At 36.1% G+C, this 17,017-nt stretch overlaps 1 protein-coding gene across 2 annotated transcripts in view; it reads right to left on the reverse strand.

Annotated features, from left to right (window-relative positions):
• SLC9A3 (solute carrier family 9 member A3) overlaps positions 1-17,017 on the reverse strand; it is a 55,600-nt gene that overhangs the window by 26,452 nt on the left and 12,131 nt on the right. For both annotated transcript variants that reach the window (XM_075083800.1, XM_075083799.1), the window contains exon 2: positions 2,024-2,326. In XM_075083800.1, the coding sequence (XP_074939901.1) occupies positions 2,024-2,326 (303 nt within the window). The remainder of the gene's footprint in view (positions 1-2,023; positions 2,327-17,017) is intronic.

Genomic DNA, 17,017 nt, shown 5'->3' on the forward strand with positions numbered 1-17,017 from the left:
TCAGCTATTTGGTTGCTTTTGTTGACATCCCTATTTGTACCTTGTAGAGCTTTAGCTGTGACCTGTGGTAGGGGCTGATTCTCCTGTTTAACTGTAAGCTCAGAGTTCTAGTATATACTGTCACTGAAAGATTTGCATAAGGATGAAGCAGAACATGTAGCCATCAAATCCAGCTTTTACGGTTAGTCAAGAATTGTTTACAGATTGCGAGAAGAGAAAGAGATACACTTAAAATAACATTTTTGGGAAAACACTTGATTTTTCCATTTCACATCTCATAAAGACATCAATGCTTTTCCTTTAATGATTTTTATCCACATATTTTAAAAAGTAATTATAATTCATTATACTTCCCAGAACAGGTTGTTAATAAAATATTTCTGGTCATGTTTTTAAAATTGTTCCAAGCAGCTTGGATACTTACAGAAAGAAATTCTTGTTCGATCTGTAGCAATAGCAATATCCCTTTGTCACATTTTCTGTTCCTGAAAAGTCTGTATTTAACTATAAATATGAAATTGTGGATGCTGTATATTGTGCCTACAGGCTGAAAGCACATAGAACATCTTAGCTACCTATAAAAGTCAACAGTGTCTGCATCTGAGCTGTCATCTTTGTATCTCCCAAAGGAAAACTGTTACTTATAAAATGTGAGTTATAGTAAGGTAAATATCTAAAAAGCAAGCTAAATCTATCAGAGAGGTCTGTATTACAAATATCTGCATTTGCATAAGATGAGTCTTATATGAACAAGTCTGTGATCTAGTTCTTCCAGACAGGGATTTTCAAATGAGGACAACACAGATTTTCCTTAAAATGGATGGAACAGATATCCCACTCTTATGCTCAGTTTCAAAGAATGCAACCCCACATTCTGCTAATTCCCTGTGCTGGACAGTGGGAGCAGAGTTTTTGAGGCTGGAAAACTCTGCTGTGTTATCTTCTGTAATAATTAGCTAATAGACTAATTCTTCATCACAAACATGTTCTCTGCAACATCTGCAACTTATGACATTTGAGGTACTCTTTTTATCTGGATTGAAAAGGAATTCTGTGGTAAATTGCTCTGAGTCAATTTTGCACCACTGTGGTTAAAGAACAGCCCCATGATTACCTGTTGAGCCTTTCGTACAACACAACATACCCCTTGCAGTCTTGGAACCATCTTACTCAGTCCAGGATCTCAGCACTGGTTGCCAAGAGCAGATGGGCAGAATGGACAGGCACAGCAGCACTCTATATCTGTACTGCTTTCAGCAGCACTCACATGTGTCCTGCAAGTACTTTCTAGAACTCACTAACATAAGAGAATTTTATCCTAGAAGGGTTCTTCAGCTTCTTCAGTACAGACACTAAAAAAGCAGAGCAAGGATGTTTGTTTCAAAACACATGCAATCCACAATGTGAATTATTTCTCTTCAAGTGGGGGTACATAGCTTACGTGCATGGCACGTGCTGAGGAGATTAAAAATTGTTATTCTGCTCCTATTCTAGCAGCCCCATGCCCTTATATTGCAGTATAATTAAGACAGAGTGCATCTTACATGTGTTACTTGGCTCTGTAAGTCTTCAGTTACAGTTTCCAGCCTCAGAAGACAAAATAAAGATGTGTCATGCATACCTACCCACTCAGCAACCATTGCTTACTTAACATTAAAGCTGACTGAAAGAAGACAGTTCCATTTCACAGTAACTTTGACTGTTTCTATTACAGCAGAAAGAAACAAGCCCTTCAGAGTGTATTTTTGTCCACATGTCCACTAGCAAGATGAATCCTGAGCTTTATCCTGAGAGTGTACCCACACATTTAGATCAGGGTAATATGAGACACAGGTTCAAGTCCCTTTTGTGCTTGCTTCAGAGAAGATTTCTCAGATGATTTTTAAATTTGGTGAAAATATTACAAATTGGTCCTGTTAAAATTGGATTTTTCTGCTGAAAAGAATGGTTTTGTAAAGTATCACCCATCTAACAGCTGGCATACAGTAGTGTTCACAATTGTGCCTTCACAGATCAAACTTACCCATTATTCCTGTCTGATAGACACCATAGAGAGATAAACCGGTTGTGGCAGCGTTCCAGACTGTCCCAATGACAGCATACAAAAGGATGGAACCGAGATTTCCAAAGAACAGTCTATTTGGCATAAAATATCCAGCATCCAAAACAATGGGGGGCAGCAGATAGAAGAAAAATACAATTGGTGTCAGGGCAAAGGAGGCAATGTGGTCCGCTGCCCATACAATGCCACCGAGGACGAGACCAAGAACGATCAGGAGAGCACTCTCTGGAACCACACGAGTGACTTTGTGGGACAAGTGGAAAACTGCAAGAAAAGAGGAAAACAGTTTGTCAGAATTGGAACAGAGAAACAACTTGAGCAACAACTGTTATTAGCTGGCAATTTTGACTTCACACAAACTTCCTGCTTTCATTATTATTAGACCCAAAAGCATGCATGGAACGCATGGGATACAGACAGTGTCAGAACACAGCCACTTATAAAATAAAAAGGTTGATTTTCAGGTTTTATCCACCATATTTCAACTTATATGAAACAATATTCCATGACATTTATTTCCTCTATTAGATTATCTTCTCCATACAAGACCTATTTAGGGAAAGATGGTGTTCTGTGCAATGCAGTAAGTGCAAGACTGAAAAGAAATGGTAGAAGTGCTGGAAATGTATGACTTTATGGCATCTGACCTCCCAGTATTTGTCTTTAAAAATGATCAGTGTACTAGCAGGTTTATTGGAGGATGGGAGAAGAATGCTGAAAGAAGAACTAGTTTCAAGACAACTCTTTTTAAATTTATAAAGAATATTATATGACAATGTAGCCTGCAGCAACATTAGAGTAGAGCTGATATCTTGGGAGATCCCTTTTGGACCTTTTCCTCAAAATCTCACTAGTAAGGATTTCGATTAATTCAGAGGCTTTCTGGAGGAACAGGGGTTTTAGTGTTGCCTTTTTCATATATAGATATATTCATGGGAAATGGTTCTGCAACAGGCTACTTTCTTTTGGATAAAAAGTGTAATAAAATCTGTATCTTACAGTAGTATGTCAAGTCTATTAATAAAGATGAATGGTATATGGTATCTATTACAGAAAAACCTGTAATGGTATGGTGTGGTAAGACTATTAAACTAGCCAATAATTAGAGGGAGGGAAAATTAGAGTGCCATGAAAGAATCTAAAGAGACATAAAGATGGCAAGGCCAAGACAGAAAAGATAGACTGTTCAAGATGACAGGAACACAAGGAAGACTGCAAATATATGTGGCAACATATATTTATACTGCACTTGTTAAGTATCAGATAAAAGAAAACAAAACAGAGAGAAGAACAGAGAGAAGTCAAGTCTACAAAGACAGGTGGAACATGAAAAAGGAGGAGGTGGCAAAGGTGTTTGATAATAAGGAAGCACAGGTGTGCTAATTGACTTTCTTGGCATTTCTGTGAGCTTTTCCTTCAGTTTATCTTAAATATTAATGTGTCCCAGGTGGTCTGAACCCTGGCACTTTGCGATACTGACCCCAAAAATAGAATTTTACTTACATAGCTTTGTGTTGAAAATGTGAGTTCCACTTTAGGAAGAAAAATCCACTAAAAGCCATCAAGTTTCTCCTGGTTTGAGCATCAGCTTAGAACTGTGTTGAAGTTTTACAATGCTAATGCAGGTTAGCTCAAAACAAGTTTGGACAAGAAGCCATCACTAAGAATTCCAACCCTTTAAAGTATAGTGGTAGAATCTTTCCCATAACTATGCGGAGATTTTAGACCAGGTTACTTTACTGAAAGACCATTGTTTTTCCTCCCAGCTGAGTATTTGTCCTAGTCAAACATTTACTAGTTAGCTTTTAGAGTGCTTTAAGGGCCCCATTCCTGAACTGTCTGTCTTCATCTTGGCTGCATCTACATAGGCAATGTTAGAAGCATCACCCACCGTTATAGTAACCCCACAATAAGACGGTTCATCCTTAGCTGTATAACTATATAGCTGTATAACTATAACTTCATGGCCTCATCAGAATAGAAAACACAAAAGGAAAAATGACAACAGCTTGACTATACCAAAAATAAGCATGAACATAGATGTTCCTAAGTGTTTGTAGGCAAGTCTTGAAAACTAAGCCATGCTAGAACATAGCTTCAGAGTGGGATTAATATAACAGCAACCACACATGAAACCAAACTGCATTTAGGGAAGTCAGCCAAACCATGCCAATCTTCTATATCATCTGCATCAGGTAATCGGTAGCTGAATAACACTTCACAGAATCAAACACTGTGTTTTTTCCCAGTTAGTTTCCTCTCTTTATAATAAAATCCCTTGGGCTTGCATAAAAGAAAAGAAGATATTAAATAAAGAAAAACAAACTAGCTACTATTCCATGTGTGTAAATTGTAACTTCTTCTTCTTTTGTAACCTGTATAAATTTGTCTTCTCAAAAGTCTTTCCCACTGGTCATTCCTGATTCCTTGAATTTCCAGTCAGTGAATTATCAACTAATTTATCACCTCACAGAGTAGGGATTATCTCCTTATCCCTGAAAATGAATGTTGCTGAGCTAGTCTTACTAACCCAAATCTGTTTTCCCTACTCTCATGTTTTCAGATAAGTCATGACTACAAGAAGTTAAAGTTAAAAATTTAAAATAAACCTGTGAAGACTTTTCAGAACTAGACATTTGGAAAAAACTCAATGTCTGGCTAAAAATTCATACTGTATAGAATTCTGACCTTTACAGCCAAAACCAGTTTCTCCCAGTGAGTACTGGGAAACCAATCTGATTTTGGTTATAACACTGTCTACTTCTAGAAGTTGCATATTCCCAGTGAATCAGCTACATCATATCTGTCTGTGTTTCCTTTAACTCCAATCAACTGATGATCTGTAACAGATTTTAATGCTATCAGCAATAAATTTTTCTACTCTTGTTAGTTTAGGAATGCAGGCTGTGGATGGGGAAGTTACTGCATGAAACAGGGCTCTAAAGAAGTCTCTTCCCTTTTCTGCATTTGCCCCAAGAAAAATTGAACACTAGACCATATTTGTTTTAAGGTAGCTGCCTAGCTAACCCTTTAGGCAGATAGTACACAATATGATTAGTAAAATCCTAGTGTCTATAAGCACAGAAACATGTAAAAGGAAAATACCACAACTGATGAAGTTCAATGAAATAGCTTTAGACTAAGATGTCACTGGAACTTAGAATGATGTTTGAGTTCATATTTGCACTTACAGTGATTGATTTTTTTTTCTGGCTATGCGCATAAAATATATTCAATCAAGATCATGCATTATGAATAATTATTACATTTATAGAAATTGATAGAGACAGATTAATTCAAAATTCACTCCTTAATGTTTTTTTAGCAATTCATTATCCTGAAGTTACATCCCTAATACATTCTGAGTGTGTTACAAACTGACATAATAATAATACATTCTTTTCATAAAGTTTGCCTTTACTTGCTTAGGAGAGATCCAGAAATAGTCCCACAAAATGAATTATGTCCCCATGACAAAGTAGAAGAATTGAAAGCTTTAATTACATCTAAATATCTAGCATGACTACATATTTCACCTGACTGAGGAGTACAATACAATCCAGCTTTAATGGGCAAGGAGTTTAGTTTCATTCTATTGTGAAAGAAATTACAAATATCAGGAAGGATAGCATGTAGTGCTGCTCAGATAGATTATTCTGTGAGGAAACCAGAGACAAAATTTAGTCTATTTTCACGGTTGTTAATAACAAAAAGTACATGAATGTATTGTAATGGAAAGACCAAAGACAGAAAAATTGTAGCCAGTCCATGGCATAAAGTAGTAACAGTGCACAGGGCAATCTTGTGATCTGTAAATTTTAACATTTATAATTTAGAATTAATCTATGTAAGTCTAGGCACAGTATTAATGAAAAATTTAAACATATGCCTTCCATCTAGTAGATGCTAAACTTGGCTTTAAAGTGGGTTGAACAGGCTAGTGGATAAACTGTGTTTGAATTCAAGCTGAGCATCATTGAATTAGAAGCTTCTACAAAGTTATGAAACAATTACGTAGTATAAACTTCCTACAAAATTTATTTCTGCCCCTTCATTTGAGAGCCAAGAAAAGTGACCATGACATTTAATGTATCTGATGAGAAAGACAAAACAAATTCGCAATCTATGATTTGATGGCTGGAATTGGTTTCTTTTGGCTAAAAGAAAGAAATATACTTCAAGTAGTAAGTTATTTTTAATCACCTTTTAAAAACACAGTAACTTAGATTAAATCTTTAAGGGGAGTTTACAGCATTCAGTGAACTATCTGTTGCTTTCTAAGGCCATCTGAGACTGTTTTGCAATAAGTGATTCAACAGAATAATCTTTCTCTCATTCACAAAATGAAGACAGAAAGGAGTGGTTAAATAGCAAAAATAATAAATAAAAGAATAATGAAGGAGAGATCATGTAAAATTCATGCTCAAGTCACGATATTTGTAGACACACGCAAACAGTTTTCTGAAGTAGGATTTTCCCATATTTCTTTCCAAATTATCTCTAATAGCACCTGTTTATAATGAATACTGATTTTTGCTTGTCAGGTGAAACATTTCAATAATCTAGTTCTAGAATTCTGTGCTTTGTTTCCAGCTGAAATGAATAATTCAAGATAGATTTGTCACCTTTTGAAAATAAAGCCCTGCAAAAATAAAAATCTGAAGCTACCTATTTAACGTACTGTTGAATTTCAGGTTTTATATGGTTATTTCAACACTATTTCAAGTGACTAATGACATTTCCATTAATTTTGTTAGCGTAAAATCAAGGCCCTGAAAGCACTGAAATTTTTTTCAGATAATATCACTGTCCCAGTCAATCACAAAACCTACTGCATGTACACAATGTGCAACATGTTATCCAGAAAAATCAAGAATTGACTTATAATAATGTTAGCAATTCCCTGCTGAAGTTTCTTTTCCTTGTATCATTGGATAAAATCCATGGAATCAGAAAATAATTGAGGTTATTCAAAGATTTTCCACCACTTTTTTCCAGACTTATCATTTCCATGAAAGCATAGATATGAATTTGCAAATATTTCTCAGCTTCTCCTACCCCTGATAGTGACAGGAGAGGGGTCTACCATATGCATTTTTGCTTGTGGGTCAAATATGCACTGATAGTACGCTATTAGTCTATTTTTCAATTTTGACTTTTTATTTTCACTTATATAATGAAGTTACCATATTAAGCCAAGCCATGAGTGCTTTTAATTTGAGATCCAAGACTTGATTCTTTGTAACTGGTGAGAATCCTTGCTATTGACCAAAGTGAGAGCGAAACACTGCAAACACTTCATGATTCTTTACATTTACTTTACAGAGATGCAAATAATAGTATCTCCAAGGCAGTATATAGTCAGGTTCCTGTAATGGGACAACACAGAAGCTACTTAAAGAGAAGGCATGAATAAATTCCACAAAAGAATGTTCTGCTCAATGGGAAATGTTTATTCTAAACATCTTCCAGCAGTCGGACTCTGACTGGCAAGCATGAAATTTTCATTTCTTATCTTATCTACCTGTTCACGTTCTCCTTAGCATTATAGAGGGGGGAATTCTATTTTAAAACGGTTTAGTTCTACCTTTTCTGCAGTTTTTTTGGTAGTGTGTTCAGATACGTGTTATTACTTTAAAAAAAAAAATTACTCTGAAATATATTGTAATAGCACACATGGAAAAAGTCTACTTTATCTTGCCTGCATAATAGCTCAAAGTATAATAAAATACCTGTTAGTGAACTAAATTGATCAAGTGCAGCTGGGCAAAAACCTCTGGAAAGTCCCAATTCATTCCTATTATGTTGGTCTACCTGACCATAACTATATCTGACCTGAATGGCCACGGTGTCTAAAATATAATATGGAGCGTACAGTTTCAACAAGGGGTCATTTTGCTTCCACCATCCCTAAAAGACATGCATCCCTGGCCACTCTCCTGCTCCCTATCTCCATGCATTAGTTGCAAACAGTGGATCACAGCTTATCGGCCATACCGAGAAAGAAGCAGCAGTGCTGTAGAAATTTGTGATATTGCCTATGCAAGCCTCTGGGCAGAGGTTGTAGCATTCATTGTGTAGGAACTGTGCATAGATGCTGGAGCAGAGAGAACATTTATTTTCTATCCTTTTGCTTCTCTTTTTTATCTGCAAACTCCTTTAAAAAGTTATTTTAGATTCTTAGTGTTTGACAGTTTTTTCTCATTAGGATGTATATGTAGGAGATCCAGGTACCCTGACCTCCCCAACAACTAAAAAGAAGCTGAACAATCACTGTTTTAAAATTACTTCTAACTCTTGGTTTACTAACAGCCTCATACAATCGCTGATTTTTATTGACTGCCTGTAGTGGTCACTGTGGTCCCCTCATGATACTGAGGGCAATGTATGTCCGTTTTATTGCTCGCATTACCTAGTCCAGACTAATAGTGAAGGTTTCTTAAACAATGGACAGTACAAACCCCTCAGGAAACTCCACTGGTGCAATTGTTTAGAAAATTACTTAACAATAATGACAGTTAATACTTCTCTTTTTTCTTTTTTCCTTTTTTTTTCTCTTTAAGGAAGTGTAGCTGTCTTTCACTCTTCAGTCACCTTGTCTTCTGCTTGATAGGCTACTTTATACTTCTAAAGCCCTAATCTCAAATTTCTCCAGAGGTTTTGCTTTTTATCCTTAAGTATTTAGTGTTAATTGCTATCTATTTTATATATTTGTTCAAGAGCACGCTCTTCTGATAAATCCACTTTCTACTTACTCCACTCCTACTATGAGGAGGTTTTTGATCCAATTTCCTGTGGAACAAAGTTTCCTATATTTATATTTTACTTTATCTTTTGTTATGGCTTCCTTTACTTCTCAAGAGTGCTGCCCAACTACTAGTTTTCTAATAAACTTCCTGCACTTGCTAGACTTGTTTTCTTTATATTCATGTGTCTTTCATTTTCTGGTCTATCCATGTAACTCTTATTATTTTCACATGACGTGCCAGTTTTGTATCCCTGTGCATTGACCTCAGTTATACTAGACCTCTTTTTTAAGATCTCCTTCATGACTTGACTACTTAAGTTTTCTACCCTTGCCACATTACCAAACACATCATTTTTTACCTGCATCACCGTAGGCATACCTTCCAACTAATTATACTTGCTTATGTATCCTGCATAATGGACCTAGGAATTTTAATTATGACCATAAGAACTAGAAGAGCTATTTGGTTGTGTAGCCAGGCCCTCCTTTATCACACCACATACATTTAATGATCTTCATTTCAGAGGATTTTGGCTCCAGCCAAGCCTATGTGAAGGTACAGCAGTAGCCCTCATTGCATAGAGAGCTCATTCTGATTTCTAACCTGAACTTGTTCACAGCTATATTATATCCATTTTCCTTTGTGACAGTGATATAAATTTTCTTCAATAATTCTTTTCCCCTAATGTTAAGTCCTTCGTTTCCTATTATATAAGCACAGAGAGAAACATATTCTCTTTTTGTTGCTTGTCTTTGGTTTGTTAAACTAAACCACTTATTTTCAGTCTTCACTTCAGCTCTGTCTATTTCAATCTAAGCCCACCTTTGTGGACTCAGAGTCATCAGAAATATCGAGGTTATTCTGCTTGAGTCACAGTAGAAGCAGGTCCAACAGCATTAGTAATGTCCTATCACAATCCATAGCTCAGTGACAGCCTGGATTCATTATCAAGTTGGTGACTCACATCTGTATTCGCTTCTACAGATGTGTACCTTTTTTCTCCTTCTCATTCACAGCCTCATGTAGAAATCCTTATCATTGGTCCCTGAGTGAAACTTCCCTTTGTATTACTGTACTTCCTCCCTTCCCCTAGTCCTCAAGATTATATGGTTTTTCTAGTGCAATAGCCAGATCTACACGAATGCAGATAATGCCTGGGGAAATGTGTCATCAGAAACATTCAGTAGGATACCTCACCTCTTTGCACAGTGACGATTTAAAAAAAAAATCAATTTGTATTTAGAAGTGATACAATTCAATCTACCACAAAATACAAAGACCTGCAAAAATGTATACCATTCCAACAACAATGTATATAAGTTATTAAATAATGATTTGATTTAAAAGAATATAAATGAAGACTTTAAGTAGGCCTTTTCAACATGCATATTATTCCTCATTAAAGAAAAATATGTAAAAAGGCCATTGGTAATTGCTTTGTTAACCACTGTAGAAAATGCCAATTCTCTGGTCACAAACACCACTAGTTTAGCACTGCATAAGACCCTGCATAAGACCAGTCCAAAAATTAAACTTTAAACTTTAGTGACTTCCACAAATAACCTTCTTATAGTTTCATACTTTATCTTGTCCTTTCCTTTCCCAGCCAGTAACTGTTCTACGCCATCTTATTAATAGATGAATTTAGGCCTAAATCAAGGAAAAAAAAATCTTCCATTGTGTTCTAACAGTGGTTCAGTTGAAGCAAGGATTCAAAGCATTAGGGAACTGCTGTTCTAGTCCAGGAAGTGTTTGAGCAGACTCAACATGGCTGAAGCTCATCATTATTACTTGTATTTGCCTTTCTAATCTTTATCAACAAAGTGTGCTCAGGTTTTCTTTTTCCTGGTCAGGATACTGATAACATATTTTATAGTCCTTTAGATTCTGTTCGGTGGACCTTGCAACAATGACATTCTGCAAGTCTTAAGAATTGATTTTGCTATTTTGAATTGTTTGTATACAAGTGGTACAAAACCCTTAAAGCTTTCACTAATTTCTTCTAAACAATATTACCTAGACAAATCTTAAATGATTTTATTAATCAGTACCTTATGTTTTTACTAAATCTAGCAAAAGTAGAAATATTTATTTAAAAAACCTCAGATATTTTATATCTGTAGAAACTCAGATATAATATACATGTATTGTGTAACAAGCAGTAAAAGCCTTTTTTGGTATAGGTCCTTGGGTACTGTCTTAAAATATACTACATGAATATGACTATTAATACTATTCATGCTTAATCTTGGACATATTTTTCCTAAACAAGGCATAAAGTCCTTCATATTTTACTTGTTTAGATGAACTGGTTTGAGTTTGGTTTTACCCAGCTCAAGAAAGCTTTCTTTATTTGTCACATATGTAATGATCACCATTTACAAAGTGTACAGCATTGTAATGAGCTCATTAAAGAGGAGATTTTAGGTTGCTGTTCTTTGTAGGTGAACAATTAACAAAATATGTTAGCAATTAAAAATGCAACCGACATACAGGTCAAGGGTCCAAGCTGATAGGTCATAACATAACAAGATAGCCCCAAGTCAAATTCCAAGAAGTGTGTGAGTAAGCAACTATTACCTCTATAAGTACTTAGAACATAATGAAGTTTAAACAGTCAGGTACAGTTTATCATAATTATGCCAAATAGTTCTTTTTTGAAGTAGCAGTCCCTCTGCAGTGCACGTATGGTAGCATTTGGCCCTTATGGAACTGAACGGCACTGAAAGAGAAATGGGAACAGTCAAAAATAATATTTCAAAATGAGAGCAAAGTGCAGATTAAAAACACCTTGAAGTATAGTAGAGGATATAAAACAGGACAGCAAAAGTATCATAAAACTGCTTCATTTCCTATGCAAAGGTATTAGAATTAAGTCTGAAAGACAGTCTCCTTGCTCAAGTTAGTCTTCCTCACTGACTGAAGTCAGTTAAGGCTTACTATGAGTTTTCTGTTTTAGGATGCCATCAGTGCATAATATTCTGTACTGAATAAAAATATAAAGCAGCACAGTTGAAGGGTATTCCATACTAGAGCTACTTGTATACAAAAGAATAAAAATAGTATATTTTTTGTCATAACCTCTTCCAATTACATGCTAAAGCAATAACTCTAAGTAGAATTAGTGGCAATTTTCTGTTCAGTAAGGTAGTTTTAACTAAAATGACTGCCTGAGGTCTAAAACTCCAGCTGATTTTACAGTATAAATTAAAAAAGTATTCTGGGGAATGAAAACAAGGTAGAATTTACTTTCTATTAAGAGTATATATTGCAACTGCTCCAGCTTTAAAATTATTTTCAAAAATTCACTGAAATCTATTGACAGAAAATTAAAGCAATTTTTTTTTTTTTTAAATACCAAACTATTTTCCGGTAACATGGGGAGAACTGAGTTAAATAAAGAAATTCCAAGAAATGCTGAGTTAACTTATTTCACACTATGAATGTTAGATTTTTTTTTTCATTTTGAGCTTCACTTTAATATGATAAATGAATTAAAACAAAGGTGTCCGTTTGGGAAAGTTTTGGCTTTTGCTTATATAGATAAAGACCTGCAAAGAAATGGATTGCTAGTAATATATAGAAACAGTTATTCTGGTGTCATGATCAATTGCACAAAGAATTACCAAAGCCTGAACACAAAACAGAACCAGTTCTTCTCCTTGGTTCAGGTCCACAGTACAAAGAAGAAAAAGATGATGACGAAGAAATAATTTAATGAATCCCAATAGTAGGTTGAAACTCTGAAAATTTCCTTATGCTGTAGTGACTTCCTGTTCTTCCCCAGTACAGCTGCTTGCAGGACACAGTAAGGATTGCTGCCTGTTAGGAAGGGCATGAGGGACATAATTAAAGCCTAAGGGCTAGGGAGAATGGCTATGAAGGCTGCTCCAAGTCATGGGGTAGGAAAGCACTTTTTTTCAAGTCTTGGTATACTGCCTTGATTCCTGCCCCCTACGTTCCACCCTGGCAGGATTTTAATTAGTACAACTGGGATAGCATGGGATTAAAGTGGAAGTGTTCCTGATTACAGCAGTAAATTAAAGAAGCATTAAGGTATTCAAATTTAGCAGTGATGCCCACAGACATATAAAAAAAAAAAAATCACAGATGTCAAGTAGCTTGTGCTTAAAACTGAAAAATACCCTTAATTTGAGAGAAATTAAGAGAACATACCTGACTATTTTCCACTGAAAATGAACACTACTGTGCACCCTGAAAGGCTTCAAAAATTTGCCAGCCTTATGTTGGAGGAGAGGCTTCAGCAGCTTGATAAGAGAAGAGTTTCATGATGGATTACAACTCTTGTACATAATTTCAGAAACTCAAGTACGTTGTTTACATGGGCTAGGAATTTGGTAATCTCAGATTTTTCTAGATGAGATTATTTTTCACTGACAAGTTAGAAACACCTTTAGGAGAAACACTCCTTATTGCCCTAAGGTGTCCAGAAAGACAACAGATAAAGGATAGTTTTTCCCTAAGATTTATACAAGGCTGTGGAAGCTCCTCAGTGAAGCATTTGGGATTCCAAAGCTTTGTCAGGAAATAGAGAAGCAAGTAGAAGCTTTTTTCTATAAGAATGCTGGTGATATCACTTGTCACTCACCTGTTTCTCCATATACAAATCATTTGAGGAGTTTTACTTAATGACAGAACAGCTCGTTTAACATCAGTAGTGCTAGTCAGAAAGAAGATGGTAAGGAATTGAATAAGGTGATATGTGGGAAAGAAATGGGCAAGGATACTCATGTTAAAATACTTGCACACTAATCTGTCTATTTGTTCCACAGAAGGTTACGAAAACACCATTTTCATCAAGCCTGAGATTTTATGGCTTAGGCAATAGGGGATAGAAAATGTAACATGCTTCCTTACTGAATGCACTCATTCCCGCCCATAAAGGAAGTAATTTTACTTAGAAATCCAGGTAGACGGTTTATTTTTCCACAGATTTAACTTCTTAAAAGCGAAGTGTAGCTTAATTTACATCACTCTATCTTTTTCTTGCAAATGGCTCCAAGATACTGCCATCATTCAATGCGCTTTAACATGGCTTTTGATATTTTTTTACAAAATCTACAATTTCTGTTGCAAACAGCAACATTTTTACATGTTTCTTACAGCTTTTTTGATTAAATAATATGTTAATTCTCATACCTTCATTATCCTATTTGAGAGGTGAAGAACACGCTCATAAGAGCAGGAGGACAGTAGTCTATGTAGTGTCCTTATACTGTAAAATGTAGTTCATGGAAAATAGGTTTGGTGTTTCAAAATGGGGTAGGAGGGTGATGACAATGAGACAGCTGTTTTTTTTAGTTACGCATTTGTGTTTTGTAGTGCATACACAGGGAAAATGAGACAGGTTAGCATGCAAGAGGAAGTTCACAAGGAGATTAGTTTAAACTGTTTTTCCACAGTGAAGAAAAAGGAGGGGAAAAAAACCAACTGACTAAAGCTGTATTTGAAGTAGCTCATAACTCAAACCTTTTAGCTACTGAAGATGATTGCTTATTTCAGGAAAGAAGGAGGGTAGAAACACCACACAAATCTCTTACTAAATAAAAAACAACATCCCAGAATGTCACACACATAGACTAAGCATGATATACAGTACAAAGCCATATCAACTTAGGATTCTTTGCTTTATATAGGAAAATGTCCCTTATACAGTCAGATCACTTCTGACATGGGATAGAGTTTTTCCATATATTCCTAAAAACATCTTTGCAAAAATTCATTTTTGGGGAGAAGTAAGAATTCAGTATGAATCAAAAGTTACACCTAGTATATGCACTTTTTGTCTTCTATTACCACGTATATATGAACTAAACTTCAGCAGAATCATAGAATAGCTTGGGTTGGAAGGTACTTTAAAGATCATCTAGTCCAACCACCCACCAATAAGGAGGGACATCTTCAGCTAGATCGGGTTCCTCAGAGCCCCATCCAACCTGTCTTTGAATGTTTCCAGGGATGGGGCATCTACTGCCTCTCTGGGCAGCCTGTTCTCGTGTTTCGCCACCCTCAGTGTAAAAAATGTCTTCCTTATATCTAGCCTAAATTGACCCTCTTTTAGTTTAAAACCATTACACCCTGTCCTGTTGTAACAGACCCTGCAAAAATTTGTCTCCATCTTTCTTATTAGCCCCCTTCAAGTACTGAAAGGCTACAATAAGGTCTCCCTGCAGCCTTCTCTTCTCCAGGCTGAACAACCCCAACTCTTTCAGCCTGTCTTCATAGCAGAGGTGCTCCAGCCCTCTGATAACTTTTGTGGCCCTCCTCTGGACCCGCTCCAACAGGTCCATGTCCTTCCTGTGCTGAGGGCTCCAGAGCTGGACGCAGCACTCCAGGTGGGGTCTCACCAGAGCAGAGTAGAAGGACAAAATCACCTCCTTCAACATGCTGGCCACGATTTTTCTGATGCAGCCCAAGAAACAGTTGGCTTTCAAGGCTGTGAAAGCACATTGTCAGCTCATGCCCAGTAAAGGGAATTAAATAATTTACACACAGATAAGTCATAAATGAGAGAAAACTTATAACTGAAAAAAAAAAATATGTATGTGGACCTAATTCTAAAAGGATTAGTGTAGCATCTTCATACGCATATAAATGCCACGATAGGTTCTGGAAAAAAAAATGCTGGAGTGGAAAAGCATCAACCTGACAGAAAGACCTAGCTGAACTGACACTGCTTTATACCAACTATAAAATAAAAAATGCAGGTAGGTTAGTCCTGCTTTTCTGCTAAAACAGAAAGTGTTGTGAACAGCGAAACTTCATGATTTTCTGCTAATATTGTTTTTTCAGTTAATCTCTTGAAATCCTGTACCTGAATATACTGCTAGTCCTGATGAGGAGGAAAAAAAAATTTAAAAAAAGACAAATGCCAAGACAGAAGCCAAGTTTCAGCTGAATTTTCCTTAAATATATGGTTTCTCCACTCTCTGCCATGTTCACTAGCATCTAAGTAATCATATGATATACAGGATACATGTTACTATTTTCATTTCAGTTATGAGTGCTTACTTTGTCAGCAACTGAATCTGCTTGATGATATCTGTACTTCTGTCATATTCTTAACTGATAAGCAGTTCCCAAAGTATGGGATCTTTATCAGCCTTCTTTCAACCCCAGGTACGGGTACTGTGTTTTAGGCACTGCAGCACGAACACTACAGGTGGCTGTAGTACTACCCCACTTGACTATAGTCATAAAACATTTATCAGATGAAGGTGTATAGACAAGAGTCTACTGCCTTTCAAAACAAGCTACACCAGGAAACAAGAGGAAAATGTAGTTATAGACCATTCATCCTTCTGAGTAGGTCTTTCCTGACATAGGAGCTTCAATGCCCCTACACAAGCTGAGTTTCCACCTACAGTGGCAGGTTTATCTTGGACTGGTTTTAATCTTTACTTCTAAATCACAATAAACAGAAGGAAACTTCATACTTCCTCCTGCTGTTTTCACATCCTCATACTTTCAAACACCAAAAAGCATCATTCAAGTCAACATTGAAAACTATGTTTTTAGTAAGGTCAGCTACATTGTATTCCTTAGGAAAGGCTGGAGAATTAAGATGCTTTACTGAGTGCTCAAAAAGAACAGTTTTGTCTAAGAGCAAAAAGCTTTAGCCTCTCACTTAATTACCATGTTCTTCAGTACAAGTGTTCAAAACATGAAAACAAGTTGTACTTTTGTTTACTGAAATGCTAGGGAACATAAGGATGCAAATCAGATTCATGTATTATGCACTAATGAATTGCTGTTCCCCTTAACGCCATGATAAATGTGACAGCCCTTTTTTTAGACACATGTGAGGTGGAATAGCCTCATCCTCAGATCAGAAAATGTCTGAAAATTGATCGAATTAACTTGAGGGGTGGGGAAGGTGAATTACAAAGCATTTATCTTTCACTGACTTCAATTCCATATCTATCAGACTGTGAAGAAAAATAAAAGTAGTTTCTGAACTTCCCGTGTTCTTTATTTCTAATAAAAATTTTGGAAGAGTGCAGACCTTTTTTCTAAATATTATCAAGAAGAAAGTAATAAAACAAGCCTTCTCTTTCCAGACACTTTTTCTGCATAAGCAATGTAAGTTTTCACCACTACAGGATTCAAGTTTCAGGCTCTGTTATGGATGCTATATAACCACTTAGATAACTGGCTTGACTGAGCCTTCCTTGTTTTACAACCT

The sequence above is a fragment of the Phalacrocorax aristotelis genome, chromosome 2 (genome assembly GCF_949628215.1).
Source record: "Phalacrocorax aristotelis chromosome 2, bGulAri2.1, whole genome shotgun sequence".
Classification (NCBI taxonomy): Eukaryota; Metazoa; Chordata; class Aves; order Suliformes; family Phalacrocoracidae; genus Phalacrocorax; species Phalacrocorax aristotelis.